The following is a 21,231-nucleotide window of genomic DNA, read 5'->3' on the forward strand; positions in this document are numbered from 1 at the left end:
GAATTTTTCAGTATGTCTAAAATCAAACTTATATCACTGTTCTTTAATTATTTTTTATATAATAGAAAAAAAAATTAAATTAAAAAGAATATACTTGTATGGAGAGCATATAATAATAATATGCGCACATGGAAAACAACTAACTTGAGCACCATTAGCACCTAAGACATAAAGATATACTGGAATAACTGGGTGTGTAGTGGTGTGAATAGTTCGAACATCAGTGGTCGGAATTGTCGGGAAAATACTGTCGAGTTATGTAATGCGTGTTGTGTAATAGATGTCTTGTGTATATAATATATATGTATAGGTATAGACTTAAAGTAAGGTCCATGAAGTTAGCGGGAGTATGAAAAGCACTAATTCCCGCTAAACCGCCAAATTTAAGTGCTAAATTAGTTATTTCAGAATATACAAGTATAAAAATTAGTGCTCCAGCCTACAAACGATTATCCACGAGTATAAAAATATCCCGCTAACTTCAAGCTGCGGGAGTATGGTAAACAGGGACTGGAACCGTACCGAAAAGAACCGGCACCCTTTGAATATTGGGAACAGGAACCTCACCAAAACTATAATTTAAATTAATTTAAAAACCGAAAAGGAACCATAACCAAAATACTAGTTTTAGAAAGAACTATATACCGGAACCGAATTATATAACCGAATATTACTAATTTATTTCAAAACCTAAAAGAAACCTAAATCGAAATTTTAGTTTTTTTAGTAACCGTATAAATCATTTCAGGTTCTAGTCGCTGAATTGTTAAGCACTAATTCTCACTATACCGGTTTCGGTTAGGTTCCTAAAAAAACTAAAATTTCAGTTTCGTTTTCTTTTTGGTTTTGAAAAAAACTAGTGTTTCGTTTGCGGTTCCTTTTCGGTTTTTAAATTTGGGTTTCTGTTTCTTTTCGGTTCTTTAGGAATGAAAAAAAAAAGTTTACTGTTTTGGTTTTATACTTCTGTAAAAAAAATGTAGTTGTGTTTTAATGTTTTGAAAAATGTTAGTAGTGTAAATTGCCATCAATTATGACAAGTCAATATCAATTTTCACCAGATATTCTACCAATTATTTTGGACAAAAGAAAAGACTAAATAAGTAAAACAATTACTAAACACCTAATATTCAAAGGGTTCTAGTTCTTTTCATTACAGTTTCTGTCCCTGCTTACCATCCTCTCGCAGCGTGAAGTTAACAGAATATTTTTATATTCGTGGATAATCATTTGTAGGATGTAGCACTATTTTTTTTCGTGTATTCGTGTATGTATATTAAGCACTAATTTAGCATTAAAACTTGGCGGTATAGCGAGAATTAGTGCTTTTCATACTCTTGCTAACTTCATGGACCTTTTAAAGTAATTGACAAGGTAACTTAAAAATGGTAACTCAGGCATAGTGACAAATATGTGGTATAAAAAAATAATAATAAATAATTGTTTACGGCCTTTTTGACCAAACAAGAAAAATAGATATAGTAAACTGCCAGTTCGGCACGACCAATAATAATAAAATAATTAATTAATAATAATAAAAAAAAAAGTCAAATGTACAGTTGGTGTATGGCTGACCAACTGCTAACTATCCTGAATAATATACAATTTCACACACACAATACACTAAATAAACTAATAATAATAACAATAACTGTAAATAAATAACTACTTACTGTGATTAGCGCCTTAACAAATATATTACACTAGTTTTGGCGATTCGCGCATACGATATAAACAAAATAGTGTCAATTTGTAGGGCTCACAATTCACACTAATAAAAAAAATAATAAGTTTTCTATTAGAACAAATACTAAAAATTAAATAAATTACATTAGATTATTACACGTACAAATATTATTGTAACAACTAGGGTATACGACAAAAATCACGGCGGTGCACCAGCGATCCGTCGGCGGCAGATAAAGCGTCGGTGCTATCTGCATATTATACAACTCGTGGTGATCATTAATAAATAAACAAAAATAATCAATAAACAACTTGATGCACCTGTGTGTGTGTGTGTGAGAACTATTCCATTATATGATAATATTTATACGTAATATAGCGTGGTGACTAATTATAACATGCCTTATTATGGGCTTAAATCATACCTGTAAACAATTAAATACGTGAAATAAAAAGGGTGATTTTTCTAATAATACTATCAAATATAAGTTTAATATTATCTTTATTAATACTTTGAATTTTTATATTATCTAAATGTGATTTGTAGGTACTATTTGTGAGTATTTTTCATGTTTATTGTGATATTTTATAGTTTTTAAGATTTTCTTTTCTTCCTGATAAATATCAGTACCGGCACATTTGGATATTATTTACGTATCAATAAGAAGTAATATACAGGAACCCTTTAAAAATTAATAATATTTACTAAATACGAAAAACTTAAAATAAATAAATTATACACTAATTAAATTACACTAATTTTATAGATTTTCTGACGAATAAATAAGAATCTGGAAATACTATAAAATATAGTCTAATGTGTCCATTGTGATCATTGGGTCTCTATAGCCGACATCAGAGGAGTACTGATAAAGTAGTTTTGTTATGAGAATTTCTTAAGTGCGTCTAAAATTACCTTTTTTTAATATTCCAAGGACGTCCCAAGAAAAAAGGTTATATTTTTGAAATAGCCCTTGTGCGTCCAAGTTCATTTAGCGGTACCTACCCAATTATTATCAAAGATAAAATTAAATGCAATTTTCTCAACATTTCCAGTGCTTCACAATCATAGCTGTAAAAATTAAGCACCTATCAAGTATTATAGTTGTAGTTCTAGTTTTGAACGAGCATGGACGAATTACGCCTAAATCAAAGTTGTCCATTGCGCTTTCAAATTTGCTTACTTTCAAGTATGAACATATTATTGTTTTTCGATATAATTTCATCAACATAAGCAATCTAAACACTAAAATGCTTGAAAATTAAAAACAATTTTATCTATCAATTGATTACTGGTTAAAAAGTATTGGGAATTTTATGAAACGTTATTATTATTACGCAAGTAGAGTAACTTGTTGAATTTGAAGAAGACAAAATGATTTATATTATAATATTATGTATTAACACTAGTCAAAAAATCGGTTAGTGTTTACATTTATTTAATTATAACCGACTAATGAATTTTCCTTAGGCATTGTTACAATACGTCTGATATTTCCTTTATTGGATCATTCGCAGTGTGTGTAAAATATATTAAGTCAATCTAACCTTTTTTTCCTGGTTGAATCGACGACCTAGAAGAAACCACTTTCGGATTACTTCCTCTCGGCCGCCATCGTTTATTTAATGATAAATAGATACAAGTTTAAATGAAGGAAGACGGGGCCAGTCTCCCCGACTTACCTCCTTACATGCGTTTTATAATGTGCTTTAATTATAGTACGAGGCGTGTCCAGAAAGTAAGTGTACTGAGGCTCTCACGGCCATAGGGAATATTTTTCTACTATGTTGGCTACACTGCCGTATAGCTTTACTCCTCTTCTTTATAACAAGACCATAACAAGTTCAGTACGTTGAAAACTGTGGTCACAAGAATTTTTCTTGTGAATAATGTCGATCGAATCTGCCGCCACCTCCTTTGTCCACTTCTTGACCGCCCCTTCACCTCCTCGTCAGTAAACAATTTTTTTCCACCCGTGTGCTTCTTCAGGGAAATGAACAAATGGTAATCTGAAGGCGCCAGGTCGGGGAATACGGAGGGCGGTTCAAAACATCTCATCCAAATGAGCCCAAAAATTGTTTCACGACATTGGCTGTGTGGGGTCTGGAGTTGTCGTGCAGCAGGCAGACTCCTCTTGTTAACAGACCTTTCCTTTTATTTTGAATAGCTCTCCTCAATTTTTATAGGGTTTCACAATACCTTGCTGCTTTGATGGTCTCACTCTGAGGTAAATATTCAATCAATATGACGTCTTTGAGGTCCCAAAACACTGATGCCATGATTTTTTTGACTGAAATTGGTTTTGAACTTTTTGGTTGAGGGTGAACACTAGTGTTCGGACTGTCTCTTGGTTTCAGGCATATAGTGTGCAACCCAAGTTTCATCTCCAGTAACAATAGACTTGAGAAAATTATCACCCTTCAGTTTATAGCGTTCCATAGAGGTAATGAATGACTGCGCGGATTTCGCACTAGGCGGCAAACTCGATCGACATGTTTCATGAGAAAAATTCTTGTGACCACAGTTTTCAACGTACTAAACTTGTGATGGTCTTGTTATAAACGAGAGGAGTAAAGCTATACAGCAGTGTAGCGAACATAATAAAAAAATATTTCCTGCGGTCGTGAGAGCCTTAGTACACTTACTTTCTGGATATGCCTCGTAAATATATATATAATTACAAAGAAATACAATAGATTAATACAGATCAGTTAAGTATAATATAACAGCAATAATAATTAACGATTAATGATAGCGTGGAACTCTCTGGCGTCTGCCGTCACGGACCGGACGCATCCCGCCACCCTGGAATTCATGCTGAACAGCCACTTCTCGGGCCAGCTCGCCCGCCGCCCTATATTCGTGTACCATCGTTTTTTTTTTGCTTCTCGAGCTGGCTAAGCCCGCCGCCCTGGACGCCCGTTCTGCCCGGCCGCTGTGGCGGCTTGGCGAACTCTCTCCTCTTCCTCCTTGGCAGACAGGAGGCCTTCCACCAATCTGTTTAAGAGCCTCAGGGACTCTGTGGCACCTTCGATCATCAACCCACGTGAGTCTGGGTCTGGGGAGAGATCCTCCTCAGAGGGTAGATAATGCCGGATATGATGGCCACCGATAACCTGTGCCCCACGCGGCCTGCAAGTTCAGTTCTGAAGGGCTACCAGTAAGGGCAAACGAGAAAAGTGTACTCCGCCGTGTCCACGGCGCTCCCACACTGCACGCATAGGGGGTTAATAGCGCTTCCCATACGATGTAGGTAGTATTGGAAGCAGCCGTGGCCAGAGAACGCCTGAGTCATCCTGAACGTCAGCGGTATCGTTGGAAGAGGTCTGCGCATCCACCTCCTGACGTCCGGGATGAGTCTCCTCGTCCACTGGGTCTTAGGTGAAAAGGCCCACCGTCGCTGCCACATTACCAAAGTCACTTCTCTCTCCATGGCCTTCATCGTGGCCAGAGACGTCGGCGGAGCTGCTGGGAGTGGAGGTTGTTCGAGACGCCTCCTCGACCTCACCCTTTCTTGCGCGAGCAGGTCCTCTGGCGGCATATAGGCTAGTAGAAGGGCAGCCTCATCCGAGACTGTTCGATACGCCCTTATGACCCTCAGCGCGATTGCCCTTTGGGGTCGTATTTTTTCCAATTACTTGACTTACTAAAGCGGTCGCTTTTGTACGGTTGCATGTCATAGTTTTTACTACTTCCGATTCTGGACGTTTAGATTTAAACATTTGAACAAGGTGGTCGGATGTCCGTATTGAGATATTGTGTTCAGTTATGAACATAGCTAGTCGAATCTCAGCTTCTTTTTTTCTAAATTCAAGTGAATTATGCTGTACAATTATTTTATCGAGCGTTGTAATATTAGAAACTGCCTGTGAATTTTTTTTATGTTATATTGACCGTGAATGTTTACGAACAGCAGAAATACCACCGAAGTATTCATCCCCACACACCTTATACTTAAAATATATATCACCTTTTTTGCTACATGTAAACCATGCTGAAAATGTTGCATTTTGCTCCCAACTTTCCGGTACTTTTGCCTATAATGTTTTTTCTTTGGCCAGTTTCTCTTATAATGTATTCCCGGAGATTCACCACTTAACGACATTATACACAATATTTAAATGATGTTTATTCTAAATAATTCTATTTTGATTAATAATTTGACTTTTTTGTTAAGATTTAAAAAAAAATAAAACTGTGAGTCCGACTAGTCTGAGTTATTTAACGTTTGATAACAAAATTGATGATTATTCGAATTAGCCTATTCGATCTCCTGTAGTCCTATACAATAAATTATTGTGTGATAAAAGCTTGTATGAATATAATAATATGATTATAGTGACAGATAGTAGTGTAACTTTAGGCTGTACGCATTAAGTTCGTACACTCTATAACAGGGGTGGCCAACTAGTCGATCCCGAGATGAATTTGAGTCGATCGCGACACCATACATTTTATAATATATTTTTTGTTTTGACAACCTTTTTTTTTTAGGTCGATCGCGATAACCTAGAAAATCTCGGAGGTCAATCGCAAGTCTATTAAAGTTGGCCGCCCCTGCTCTATAGTCTAAACTGTAGTACTTCTGTAATACTGTACTACTGTTAAGTGTATTAATTGTATTTATTAAGTTAACGTGTATTGGAGAAAATTTATATTAATTTGTATTAAGAAAACGAGGAATACTGAAAATTTTTAGAAATATAAAAAGGGATTTTTGAATTTTTTGTCTGGCAACACTGGTCTGTCCTACGCTCACCTTGAGCAGACCGTGCGTCTCGCCGTGTCCGGCCATTCTTTTCTGTCGCCCTGTTTTCGCGACCATCTCGTGGCGTGATACCCGTTGTGCACCGTTTTTTACTGTCACATTATTTGTAATTATTAGGTACCGACGAGCCATATTTCGCACCGCGTTTGGCGAATCAATCGTGTCGTACCTATTTGCGTGACGCCGCCTTCAGTATCGCGATTACGTAAAGTTGCGCCTTATGTATTCGATCACTCGTCGTTAACGAGTGCCGCCGCCACCTTTCGCTGTTAACACCGCCGTATCAGCTGCTGCAGCCACCAACGCCGCCGATACTGTTTGTCCCGACCGATGCGCATATGCCGTACCGGTATCATTTATGATTATTATTGATTATATTGATTATCATTTATTATTGTTTTGATTTATGCTCGGTTGAAGAGACGTCTTCACCAGCCAAGTTTTATATTTTGTACTTTCCGTGTTACAATACATCTTATCATTACAATATTACACATTGTATTATTATTATTTACATTGAGTCATCTCATCCGGCCAAATGCTAGGCAATAGCTGGTGACGCAACTCTACTATTCACTTTCAATTTTTATTCCATGGTTTATTAATTTCTTAATAATATTTTTGATCGATTTTTAAAACAAAAACTTTCTCACAAGTTTTAAATATCTTTTATCAACTGGACATAACCCAACAGATGAAGAAATTACAAGTTCTAAAAATCTTTTTGACTTTTATGTAAAAGATATGCGACAAATTATTTTTTCTGTTGCAAAGGCCAAATCCGAATTGTAGTTATGAAAAATAAAAAAAATAATTGCTATACTTCACCGTTAAACACAATTAATGGTTTAAATTTATGTGATTTATAAATATTTTAATCAGTATTTATACTTTTGAAAATATTTGCAAGTTACCAGTAATTACATGTACAGCTGAGAGATCGTTTTACACACTGAATTAAAACTTATCTGCGATAACAATACAGCCACGTTTAAATAGACTGGAAAATTGTCATATACGTCGAGGAATTAAGAAACTCGAAATATTAATAGTTCTTTTCGAAAAGGGACCAAGGAAAAGTAAATTTTAAATTAATTTGTCATAATATTTAGTTATAAATATTAAATACCTAATAATATAACATACTAGCTGTTCGAATAAACACTCCTAATAGCGGTTGGTGCATTACTCTGTATTGCACTATTTAAATTATTCAATTGTGTATCTGTCAATGAAACCGATTATTATTAACCTATTTATTGAAGTGACCTAATTATTGCATAGCAGTATAAAACAAAATAACAATTAATAAATATGTCAACTGTTTTGAGAAATAACAATTACTGATATATATATAAGAATAAACTGCAATAACAAATATAATATATATATTTTACGCGCAGTAAATGTTAGTAATAATAATAATAATACCTCATAAGGTATAAATAAAACCATAAAACATCAATTAAAAAAATATCACTGATAACAGTGTATAATATATAAAATTGATAATGACAATAAATAAACCTGCATCACAGGGTGCATCAAATGTCCCACGGCGATCTCTTCAACGCCGTCAACTTTAACAACAATACAGCACGCACCAACGCCAGCCCCAAGACCAATTACACAAAGTTCCGGGTCAAAGTGGTCAATTGAAAGTAAATCGACACGGCGCAAAACGGAAGGCGAAGAGTACGCAAAGCCACCAAACAAGACCGTGTGTCGGCGCATAATATAATAGCAGCCGATCAAACGCGTTATTGTAGTAAAAAGGCTCACAGCACAACCGCGATACGTTAAAGAACGTAATAATAAAATGTACGACAACGCGTCTCGACGAGCGTATGACAAACGTGTCAGCACGAACGATAATAATAATAACGCACAACCGCGGCATGCCAAAAAGCGTAATAACAAAAAGATGGGGACAACGCGTCTCGGCGAGAGTATAAAAAACACGTCTGTACGGACGGATGACAAAAAAAAAAACCACGGAGCCAGCGTAAAAACGGAGATTATAAAGAACGCTATTACGGCCAGCTCTGCACACGGCGTTACCAATATTGACCGGTCAGTCTTGATCCAACACTAGCTGTTCCGTCACAACGTTGCCCGTGTATTAGAGAAGTTAATAATGTGTGAAGATCACGTCGATCAAATGGTTTTCAAAGTGTATTCGAATAAATAAGTGTTTAACATTCGCAAGATGCATTGGAAGTGAAATACGTCAGACGGCAGCGGCATTATTATTGAAAATGTACTATTATATATTTATTAGTTTAATAAAAAATTCCAGTTGACCCTATCCAATAGTTGCATATATTTGTATGACTCCAAAAAAGAAAAACATGTCTCATTTTTCAGTATAACTTTATCAAAAACTTTGGCCACTCATGGACACTAAAATAATCTATTTACTTTTTTATTTTTAGTTATCCATTTAATTACATTTTTTATTTTTCTATATGGTAATTCAAATATCAACATCCAAACCGAAACACTGGGTCTAGAGACTTGAAATTTTGTACAGAGGTTCCTTAACCAATATAAATACTATATAATATGCTATAATACTATAGCTATATAAAAAATACCTTCTTACCCCCTTAGGAATCAAATTTTCAAAAAAACCTTTCTTAATGCGTCCCTAAATTACTTCAGGGAATTCTGTACAAAATTTCAAGTCTCTAGACCAAGCAGTTCGGTCTGGTCGTTGATGAGTGAATAGAGGCGGTCCCCTATATGAATATAGAATACAAACAAATGAAATTGATTATTTAAAACGACAAAAATTAGATGTACTTTTTAATTGTGTGATAGGAAAGTAGGACAATTTTAACCCCCCCACAATCAAAAAAAAAAAATTTAGTAAGCATCTAATATTGTAAAATGTTTTGAGCCCAATTGGTAAACATAGAGTTGTTTAAAAAAATAAATAAATAGTATATAATGTGTATAAATTTGTAAATTAATTAAAAAACTTATCATTTATAACAGTATCTAGTCAAAATCGTACGTATTATTTGTTTATTTATTGTATATCATTATGATATTTCATGTGTTCATTCTGATCAGAGAATTTCGAATAATATGTGTTCTCATTTTTTAGAAAAATAGAAAATCTTTTAACTGCAACATTGAGGGTAGTTTTTGGTATAAAATTTAATTTAGCTAGTTTAATTTGGGAAAAAATTCGTAAAATAACAAACAATAACGGAGAAATATATTTCAAATATATTAATTGTTATTATTTTGAGCTCTTATGAATAATTATCGAAATCAACGATTTTTTCGAATTTATTAAAAATGTCTTAATAATTTCTATAAAGTTATTTTATAAATAAACCTTTTTAATATTACCGTTGTCAACGACATTGAGGAGAACACATACATTACTATATTAGTTTAATTGTTATAACAAATTATTTTATATTTTTTTTTCGTAGAAGGGATAAGTACGTATTATAAATTATTTAAATTAATATTAAATATTAATTCGACATATTAAAATATGTTTATTGAATTAATAATCAATAAAGATACTATTTTATTGTTAACTATTCGATTATTAACTACACAGTTAAGACCAATAGGTTTTACCTATACAATGAGATGAATTACTTATTTTTTTTTTGTAGTACAATATATTAATTATTTTAATATTAAATTTTGTCTTCCTGGAAACTTATATTCTGAAAAATACTAAACAAATAAATAATATTTTATCAACCAAACAGTTTTACTTTAAAACTGTTTGATTCTTAAATGACCTTTTTTATTTCTTTAAATAAGTTATATTGCAATTTAAGTAGCTCTTCTAAAAATAATTAATTTTTTTGAATTAAATAATGATAATTCATAAATAATAATATTTTTTTTTATAGAGAGTGATGAAAGTATGTAAATATTATAAGTTATTTTATTAATTTTTCAGTGCATTTTCAAATTTATATTAACAAAACAGATGTCTCCAAAAATTGTTTCTTTACTCCAAGCTATATTTTTATTGTATCTGGGAAGACCTTAATACTAAGAACATTATATGATGATTTTATCGAATAACTAAAGATGTAATCGTTACTTCGAGTAAACAATAATCACATATCATCATAAGTCATACAGCAACCCTACTGGACTTCTGAGACGAGTTCAATAAGAGGGAGCTGAGGGGAAGACGCACTTGGTGTAGATTCTATCAGGTGTATTTTGTTTTTCAAAGGAGATAATTCAGTATGAATTTAGGAGTTTCGGCTTTCAATTCGGATATTTGAATGAATTAGCGAGGTTTAGATTGAGTTCGTTAAACTGAGTAGACTGCTAGCACTGTTTACTAATTGCTTTCATGTGTGTTTGACGGTCTTAGCATCTTCGACATTAGTAATTTAATATTAAAATTATGAATTTAACATTAAATCAATGTTAATAATGCAGTAAACACAATCGCCAAGCTTTAGAATTGTTATGTTTTAAAATAACGTAGTCACTGATCACCTATCCTAAGTTAAATCAAACAAAACGAAATTATCATTGTCATCGTCACTTTCGTCGTCTCCGATATCAAGTTAAAAAAAAATCTAAAATTCTTGACACGCCAAACAGATTTGAACGTACTAATTATAAAATGTTTAAATTAATATTAACTATAAATTAAACATATTAAAATATGTTTATTGAATTAATAATCAATAAAGATACTATTTTATTGTTAACTATTCGATTATTAACTACACAGTTAAGACCAATAGGTTTTACCTATACAATGAGATGAATTACTTATTTTTTTTTTGTAGTACAATATATTAATTATTTTAATATTAAATTTTGTCTTCCTGGAAACTTATATTCTGAAAAATACTAAACAAATAAATAATATTTTATCAACCAAACAGTTTTACTTTAAAACTGTTTGATTCTTAAGTGACCTTTTTTTTTTTTATTTACTTCAAAATAAGTTATATTGCAATTTAAGTAGCTCTTCTAAAAATAATTAATTTTTTTGAATTAAATAATGATAATTCATAAATAATAATATTTTTTTTTTTATAGAGAGTAATGCAAGTATGTAAATATTATAAGTTATTTTATTAATTTTTCCGTTAGGTTAGGTTTGGTAATTAAAATATAATTACTAATATAATTTGTAATTTAATATTAAAATTATGAATTTAACATTAAATCAATGTTACTAATGCAGTAAACACAATAGCCAATCTTTAGAATTGTTATGGCTTAAAATTACGTAGTCACTGATCACCTATCCTAAGTTAAATCAAACAAAACGAAATTATCATCGTCTTCGTCACTTTCGTCTTCTCTGAAATCAGGTTAAAAAATATCCAAACAGATTTGCCTTTCTCTAAATTATATGAAAGCTGATTACCTAACTATTTTTAAGCAACCTTGTGGTGAGAGGCAATTTTCCTAACGTAAATAATAGAAACAAATTTGTTTATAAAGCTATTTAAAAAACTATTATGTTGTTCTTCTAATATTTTGAAGCATTTCTATAAACTAATTTGTTTCTATTATAATATTTATGTTAGAAGCCCCCTCCCCCACCCTCACACCAGAAGCTTGCTTCAAGACAGCCTTTAATCAGCTCTTGTATATACTGTGAGTTTAAATTCTATATTTATTAACTTGTTAAGTAGAGTTGAATAAATAAATAAATATATATTCTCTGAGGACATTGTTCTAATATTCGAACTATTAATATACTTGTACCAGTCTCAGATACGCCTCCCACCAAAAGTAAAGTCAAAGGGAGTTTCCTAAATGTATCACAAAATTACCCTCTTTTTAATGTTACGAGTGTGTCCCAAGAAATAAGGTCATAATTTTTAGATATCCCAAGTGTGTCATAGTTCATTTAGCGGCTAGGTTTTATATATCCAATCATCATCAAAGATAAAATGAAATTCAATTTCCACACGCTTCGCTTTCATAGCTGTAAAAATTAAGTACCTTTAAAGTTCTATAGTTGTAGTTGTAGATTTGAAAGGGCATTGACCAATTGCGCCTAAATCACATTTTCTATTGCGCTTGAAAATTTGACTACTTTCAGGTATGAACATATTGTTATTCTATATAATTCCATCAACAACAACATAAAAGATCTGGACACTAAAATTATTAAAGATTAAAAACTTTTTTATCTATCAATTGATTACTGTTTAAATAGTATCGGAAATTTTATGAAACGTTATTTTTATTACGCAAGTAAAGCAACTTATTGAATTTGAAGAAAACAAAATGATTTATTTATTTACTTATATTATAATATTATGTATCAACACTCATCAAAATATTGGTTAGTGTATACATTTATTTAATTATAGGTTACTATATTATAAGTTTTCCTTGGGTATTGTAAAATGTATAGAGCACATTTGATATATTACAAAAAAGTAATTTTTAAGTGCAATTGGTAAACTGCCATTTGAACCACCATATTCGATCGTCAAACCTATATCTTAAATCGGACGCACTCGACATATCCCGGCTGTTATCTTAGTAAATTTTTTAAAATTAAAACATGTGAGTAACAAATTTATTGATCAACAAAAAACGTACAAAAAGGTACTTTAATGAATACAAATTTGTAGAAGTTGTATAATAAGTATATAGTATATTATATGTATATATTTATAAATTAATTAAAAAATATATCGTTTATAACAGGTTCTAGTCGTAAACGTACGTATTATTTGTTTATTTATTGTATATCATTATGATATTTCATGTGTTCATTCTGATCAGAGAATTTCGAATAATATATGTTATCGTTTTTTAGAAAAATAGAAAATCTTTTAGCTGCAACATTGAGTGTAATTTTTAGTATAAAATTAAATCTAGCTAGTTTAATTTGGGATAAAAATTTGTAAATTAACAAAACAATAACGGAGAAATATATTTCAAATATATTAATTGTTATTGTTTGAGCTCTTATGAATAATTATCGAAATCAACGATTTTTTCGAATTTATTTAAAGTGTCTTAATAATTTCTATAAAGTTATTTTATAAATGATTCTTTTTAAAAAAACCATTGTCAATGACATAGCGGAGAACACAGCAGATGCTAGAGTCTAAAGTCTTTTCCATTAGCTAACAATAGCGTAATTTTTCGTTAACGATAGTAAGAGTTTCTCTAAATTATATGAAAGCTGATTACCCAACTATTTTTAAGCAACCTTGTGGTGAGAGGCAATTTTCCTAACGTAAATAATAGAAACAAATTTGTTTATAAAGCTATTTAAAAAAACTATTATGTTGTTCTTCTAATATTTTGAAGCATTTCTATAAACTAATTTGTTTCTATTATAATATTTATGTTAGAAGCCCCCTCCCCCACCCTCACACCAGAAGCTTGCTTCAAGACAGCCTTTAATCAGCTCTTGTATATACTGTGAGTTTAAATTCTATATTTATTAACTTGTTAAGTAGAGTTGAATAAATTAATAAATATATATTCTCTGAGGACATTGTTCTAATATTCGAACTATTAATATACTTGTACCAGTCTCAGATACGCCTCCCACCAAAAGTAAAGTCAAAGGGAGTTTCCTAAATGTATCACAAAATTACCCTCTTTTTAATGTTACGAGTGTGTCCCAAAAAATAAGGTCATAATTTTTAGATATTATAAATTTAATAAAAGATTGCAAATTGAATCAGCTACGGATTTCATGTCATCAACAATTTTTGCCTGAGGTGTGCGTGAAGTAGATTGGGGCATCCATAGGATATTACATTAGAACTACATTTATTACGTCCAGAGAGTTCTGGACTTGTGAGATGAGTTCAATAATATGGAGCTGAGGGGAAGACGCTCTTGGTGTAGATTCTATCAGGTGTATTTTGATTTTCAAAGCAGATAATTCAGTATGAAGTTTGGAGCATATTATATAGTTTATAATGTGTATATATTTATAAATTAATTAAAAAATTTACCTTTTATAACAGGTTCTAATTATAATAGTACGTATATTTGTTTATTTATTGTATATCATTATGATATTTCATGTGAAATATGATCTACAATTTAAGATTCTGATCAGAGAATTTCGAAGAGTAGGTGTTCATATTTTAAAAAAAAAAGAAAATTTTTTAACATCAATATTAAGGGTAGTTTTTGGTATAAAATTAAATCTAGCTAGTTTAATTTAGGATACAAATTCGTAAATTAGCAAAACAATAACGGAGAAATATATTTTAAATACAGTAATTGTTATTATTTTGAGCTCTTATGAATAATTAATGAAATCAACGATTTTTTCGAATTTATTTAAAGTGTCTTATTAATTGCTATAAAGTTATTTTATAAATAAACCTTTTTAAAATAACTGTTGTTAAAGACATTGCGGAAAACACAGCAGATCATTACTTATGTGCTGCTACCATAATTTATTTACAATAACAATCATATAAATATATAAAATTGGTAAGCGAGATTCAAAAAAGAAAGTGGGTTTTATCCCTCTAAGTTATCACAAGTGCTATATTATTGATGAGTTTGTTCATGAACAACACTGCTAGAGTATTTACCATTAGCGAACAATACCATAATTTTCAGTAACGATTGTTAGAGCCATGTTGGTTTAATTTAACCTAGATTAGGTTATGTTGATACCCCTTGACTGCTTTTCAACTTTACTTTTGGTCCATCAGTTCGTTTATAGTGTTTATACTGAAATTTCCTTATCTCTCTGATTCTTTCCAGTTAATATTGACCCTAAGTATCAAATATGCATGGTCCTGCTGAAAACAGAGTTTGTGTAAAAATTCTTGTTTTTAAAATTACTATATAAAAATATTATAAATTATAAATTAAATGAGCACATAACATTATGAAAACAATATATTCATCACCTTGACTTCGATTAGAATCTAAACTTTATGAAATATTTCTTCTATTAAGAATCGATTTTTGAATACAATGTTAATTATTTCGCAATATATACATAATGGTGACATTGTAAACCTACCTAACCTAACCTGTAATTGTGACTATTTTAAAAACATGATAATTCATAATACTTTAATGTTATTGATAATTTATTATTTATTATTACTATATTAGTTTAATATTGTTATAACAAATTATTTTTTTTTTTTGTAGAAGGAATACGTACGTAATTAGAAAATGTTTAAATTAATATTAAATTTAATTTAAAATATGTTTATTGAATTAATAATCAATAAAGCTACTATTTTATTGTTAACTATTCGATTCTAAACTACACAGTTAAAACCATTATGTTTTACCTATATAATGAAATAAATTAGAAATAACCAAAAAGTATGATAATTCATAAATTATATTTTTTTTTTATAGTGAGTAACTCATGTACGTAGAAATTATAAGTTATTTTATTAATTTTTCCGTGCTTTCAAATTTATATTAACAAAACAGATGTCTCCAAAAATTGTTTCTCTACTCTAAGCTATATTTTCATTGTATTTGGGGAGACCTTAATACTAAGAACATTATATGATGATCTTACTCGAATAACTAAACATGTAGAACTGAAGATACTTCTAAAATTAAATACCTAAGTACCTGATCGTGATCGTGTAAATAACCTTTTCCTTTAACACAGTTAATTAATTGACCTAAGCAGTAGTCTTCAACCGGTGGTTCGCGACTCATTTTTTGGTCGCTTAAGCTTTAAAGTTGGGTAGTAATAAGTCTTCTTTTTAAAATAAAAATTAAATTTATAAAATTATATAATCTAAGAAAAAATTTTTTTAATCTTTAAACTTAGAAATTTAATCAATAGAAATACCTACTAAAATGTAATTTTTATTCAGTTTTAATAGTACTACTGCAAATAATTTAGCAATTTTAACTTTATTACAAACTCACGTGGGTCGCAAATAATGTAGGCCTAAAAAAGTGGGTCGCGAGTCCAAAAAGGTTGAAGACCACTGAACTAAAGTATAAATATTTCAAAAACAATAATATTCATTTTAATACAAGTATAAAACCACCAGATCATATATTATGTTAAAATATACAATTAATATCAGTATGCATACATTGTAAGCACATGAGTGCAATTGTCAATATGTTATTAAGTTATTAATGTCACACAAACACATACACATACACTCACACACATATATATATATATATATATATACATAGTATATGACAGGGATGGCAAATAGGATTTTTTTTACGTGCCAATTTATGACATAATTCAAAAAAAAATTTTCAGCCGTGCCATAATTATTTTTATTAACACAGCAAAATACAAATACAAAATATAAATGAAAATTTATTGATTTTAATGTAGAAAATTATGTAAAACTGGAAATAATGTGAAAAAAATATTAAATTATTATTGTTTGTTAGAAATCTTTTGCTTCATTTTGGTTGAAAGGTTTTTTATATCTGGTTGATATGATGTTGATTGCAAGGCAATACATGCTGCCGAATCTTCCTCCGTTAATCTGTTCCTAGCCTTTGTATGTGTATGATTTAATACCGAAAAGAGACTTTCGCAAGCATATGTTGAAGAAAAAATTGTTAACAATGAAATTGCTAATTTTTTGACAGAAGAAAAATTTTCTGGAATATTATTCCATACTTCTAATATTATGTTGTCAACACCGCAATCTGTTTCTTCGTTATGTATTCGATGACGTTCCAATTCTTCGATACGCTCTCGCATATTCACAAATTTATTTGTCCAAATTGGATTAGTTTGCAAATCGATTAACTGCATTTCTAAATTTTCTAATTCCATCCAATTAAGATAGTAATCATTAAAATCTTGCACATCGAATAAATCGGGATAATTAATAATTTTTATTAATTTTTCAATTTTTTTAAAATCATGAAAACTTTGTGAAAACTGTATTTTTATCAAACCAACAATATTTGAAAATTCATTGGTAAAATCCCAATTGGTTTGTTCAAAAATGTCCACTTCACCTAACATTTTTTTCACTTTTGGGAAGTATAGAAATTTTCCTGATTTGACATCGTTAATAAACATATCTATTTTAATTTCAAAACCTTTTATTAATCCAAACATGACTTCAATTGTTTTCCCGCGTCCTTGTAACTTTTTATTCAAAGTGTTCAAATGTAATGTTAGATCTGTGAAAAACATATACTATATGACGTCAATGACGCGTATTAAGGCTATTATCTTGTACAAGACTCACTCTCGATCCACAATGTGATGATCATACGATGTGTGTCTAGATCAATTGTATGTTACATTTATATTATTATTTATTTTTTTATTCTGTATTATATTAAATTACGGGACTAGCCCAAGGTACAGTTATCAAAACATAGAATTAGTATTAATCCAGATATATACTATAGGCTTAAAGGCTAGAAAGGTTCACATTTGCTAATCGCATTATTCGGTGGATAGGGTAGTTTCGGCAATAATTTGTGGTGTGTCAAGGGACGTAGTAGGGAGCCGCTAGCGTGGATGATCTGATTAGAACTCTATAGTTTAGCTCTGCAAGAAGCTCAGATGTATCTATGCAACCGTTAACCAGTTTATTAAGAAATTTAATGTTGGCTAAAACTCTTCCTTCAGAAAGACTACTAGGCTGTAAGTGGAGAGTGACAGGGAAATAATCGTAAGGTTGATGATCAACCTTAAAACAAAAAAAGACAAAATCAAAGAAATTACATTGTACTCGTTCAAGTAGTGATGAGGCAGAGGAGGTATTCGGATCCCTAAGAATGTAGCCATATTCTGCTATCGGTCTTACAAGCTCACAATATAAGTTTTTGAGAGAGTAGATTAGTTTAAAATTCGAAGAAAAGCGTTTTATAAAACTTTAGGGAATTACAGGTGATGTTCTCGATGTGGGAGTAGTAGTCTAAATCAGATATTTGGATAATAACCAAGTCTTTCTTGACAGACACTCTAGTTATAGAATGATTGTTAAGAGAGTAATCAAATTGAGTGTAGACTGTCGTCTCGTAAAGGACATGACCTGACATTTGCTGATGTTTAGGCACCCATGATTTTCCAACCAGGAAGATAAGCAACCGAGTTCACTCTGAAGACATAGACAATCGTCAACGAAATTGATTTGCAAAAATAATTTGACGCCATCAGCGAATAACAAAAAGCGGCAGTGCTTAAAAGCTGTTAATTTTAACAGCTCTTTAACTCAGCCTTCAAAAGAATCTTCTGAATCGTATTCTCGTCCTTTATAAATATCATCAGTATTTTTCAAAGATGTTTTAGAAATGTTTGGCCAAAAGTGTGCAAATGACTTCATCTGTTCTAAAAGAACATTCTTATCGATTGTAGGTAATAATTGAGAAATTTCGTTCGTGGCATTGGGGTCATTCTGCTGCCTCTAATGTCTTTGTTTGTTCCATACTTGTAACTACGACATTCATCATGGCAAAAAAAATTTTATTTTAAAATTGTCTCAAGACGTGTGAATAGTTTCTTCATGAATTTAAGTTACCCTCCATTCTGTGTGATACGAATTCGCTTTCGTTTTTGAGGATTTCAAACTATTTCATTTTCTCTTTTTCAAATTTTTTTTAGAAACAAAATTATTAAAAATCTCAGCTGCTGTACTTATTGGAGTAAAAGTTTGTTGATTTTGCTTCTATAATTTCTTTGTTAACTTAAATATTTGAAGAAACGTCATTGCTGTAAGTGTAGTCTCGTGGCAATTATGATCCAATAAACTTCTTGTATCACTTCAACATTAAAATCACTGGATTGTGAAATTTCATTAAGGGTCATAACTATTTTAACATACCTATATAAGACTTCCGTTCTCTGTGTTGAGTTCCAATTATCCACATATCAGCTCAACCAAATATTTTTTGTACTCACATCGCCAACGAGTAGCTCCAATATTTATTCTGTGTGAAGAATGATCATTTTTTTTCTTTCCTTTGTAAATATTAAGCCTATTATAAGATATATTTATACATTTTATATAGTTCTTGCATAAGTCAAAAAAATGAAATAACTGTCACAGAGTGTGATGTGGTTTGCTGTAATACTAAATTTCAAACGTGTGTATAGTGTGCACCATGTATGTATATGTCTAGGTATCACTTCTTTAAGTTTTGGTTGTACACCTTAATATTGATATCCATTCATGTTTGTTGCACCATCAAACGCATCAGCAATACAATTTACTAAATTAACGTTTATTGACTTCAAAATTGTTTACAAAAATTCAAACATTGCTTGACCAGATGATGATTGCATGATGCATGATGATTCACTACAATTTTAAATCTAGAAACACAAAATAAGTTCTCTATAATGAAAATTGAATACGTTGTATAATTATATGAAAGAGGCTATAAATGCAGATTTTATGTCTTCTTAAATTAATTCCCCATGATTCTATACAAGTTTACCCGATATTTAAGGTGTTAGAAATATTATACTTTTTATCCATTTATAAAATGCTACACGAATTGCTCATTTGTTCAATTTTATGTTTTTATTTTTGAGATATAGAATTCTGTTTCTGAGCCCACACAATTTTGATTGTTCTACCATTTGTATAATATTTAGGATTCTAGGTATTTCATTCAACATTTTTAGAACACTTTTACATTTAATATTTTACAAATTTATTTAAAATACTTTAGACAATTACTTAGATTTTAAATTTAATTGTAAATTCTTAACATATTATTTTCTTAATAATACTTTTATAAATTAACTATTTATTACTTTTTTTAGGTGCTAACCAATGTACGTTTTAATTTTTAGTAACAATTATATAGACAATTTATACTAATAAATTAATTTTAGATTAATTTTATTGGTATGAATAATAATATAATAATAGATTTTGATATCGATATATTAATATCAAACATGTGGTCATATGCTTGTAGTAGGACAATTATGAAGAATTTATAATAATTATTAATTCATTTTTTTTATATTATTATGATAACAGTGACTAGAGGTACGTAATGAATTCTATTTTGTAAGAGACGATGGTATTATAAATGGTTTGATGTTATGGTATTTTTCCTAACACAGCATAACATTGCGTTGAGTTAAAAGTTGAAGAAAGAAATTTATGGATTTTTCAATAATACTATTTTTTTTTTATCGACTGTTAACTAGAAATATTTATACTTTTAAAACTATCACACTCATAATGATATTTAATACCATTGTGAATATTAATTATCTACTTAACGGATGGACACGACATGAATTATAATTAGTAATTAAAATTAAGTTTACAGCAGAATATTAGACTTATGAATTATAGAAATCTCTAGAGTAAAAACATTTATAGTAATAGATCAACATTTTTTGGGATGTACCATACTATTCCAATAACTAACATTTTTCAAAGTATTTAAACTTTTATGAAATACTAAGTTATTGGTTCATTATAAAATAATCACCTGTAGGAGTCGATTATGTTGTAAGGTACCTTTTGACAAATCTTAGATTTATTAAACGAGTTTATGCTCAGTATAAATAAGTTGCGTCAACCTTTATACTGTGCTATTATGTGCACTGTGTTGAGATATTTTAGATCTGTATTGTGGGATCCACATAAATTAGTCATATAAATATTTTAAATAGATTACAAGCTACATGGGTTTGCAAATTCTAATTTCTTTTAAATTACCTATTCTCGTTAGATAGGTAATAATAGAGTCTATGCATATTTAGTTTTTTTAAGAACATTTTTTTCAGGTTTTATTTTTAACTAAAGCCGGGGCTATACACGGTCCCTAACCTAACTATGGTACCACAGTATCTAACCTAACTAGATATCAA

At 30.3% G+C, this 21,231-nt stretch overlaps 1 protein-coding gene across 1 annotated transcript; it reads right to left on the bottom strand.

Moving 5' to 3' along the window:
* Positions 1–16,800: 16,800 nt before the first annotated feature.
* LOC113557600 (general transcription factor II-I repeat domain-containing protein 2B-like) lies at positions 16,801–17,499 on the bottom strand. Its single transcript, XM_026963170.1, has 2 exons — positions 17,334–17,499; positions 16,801–17,234 (listed from the first exon to the last, which is right to left on the bottom strand). The coding sequence occupies exons 1-2, from the start codon at positions 17,497–17,499 to the stop codon at positions 16,801–16,803; spliced, it is 600 nt and encodes a 199-aa protein (XP_026818971.1).
* Between the last annotated feature and the right edge of the window lie 3,732 nt (positions 17,500–21,231).

The sequence above is a fragment of the Rhopalosiphum maidis genome, chromosome 3, assembly GCF_003676215.2.
Source record: "Rhopalosiphum maidis isolate BTI-1 chromosome 3, ASM367621v3, whole genome shotgun sequence".
NCBI classification, from domain to species: Eukaryota; Metazoa; Arthropoda; class Insecta; order Hemiptera; family Aphididae; genus Rhopalosiphum; species Rhopalosiphum maidis.

Excerpts from the sequence above, each read along its gene's own strand:
- LOC113557600 (XM_026963170.1), bottom strand. The coding sequence starts at position 17,499 with ATGTTTGGATTAATAAAAGGTTTTGAAATTAAAATAGATATGTTTATT. Across the intron at positions 17,235-17,333 it reads TGAATTTTCAAATATTGTTG|ATTTTAATGATTACTATCTT; the intron begins GTTTGATAAAAA and ends TCGATGTGCAAG.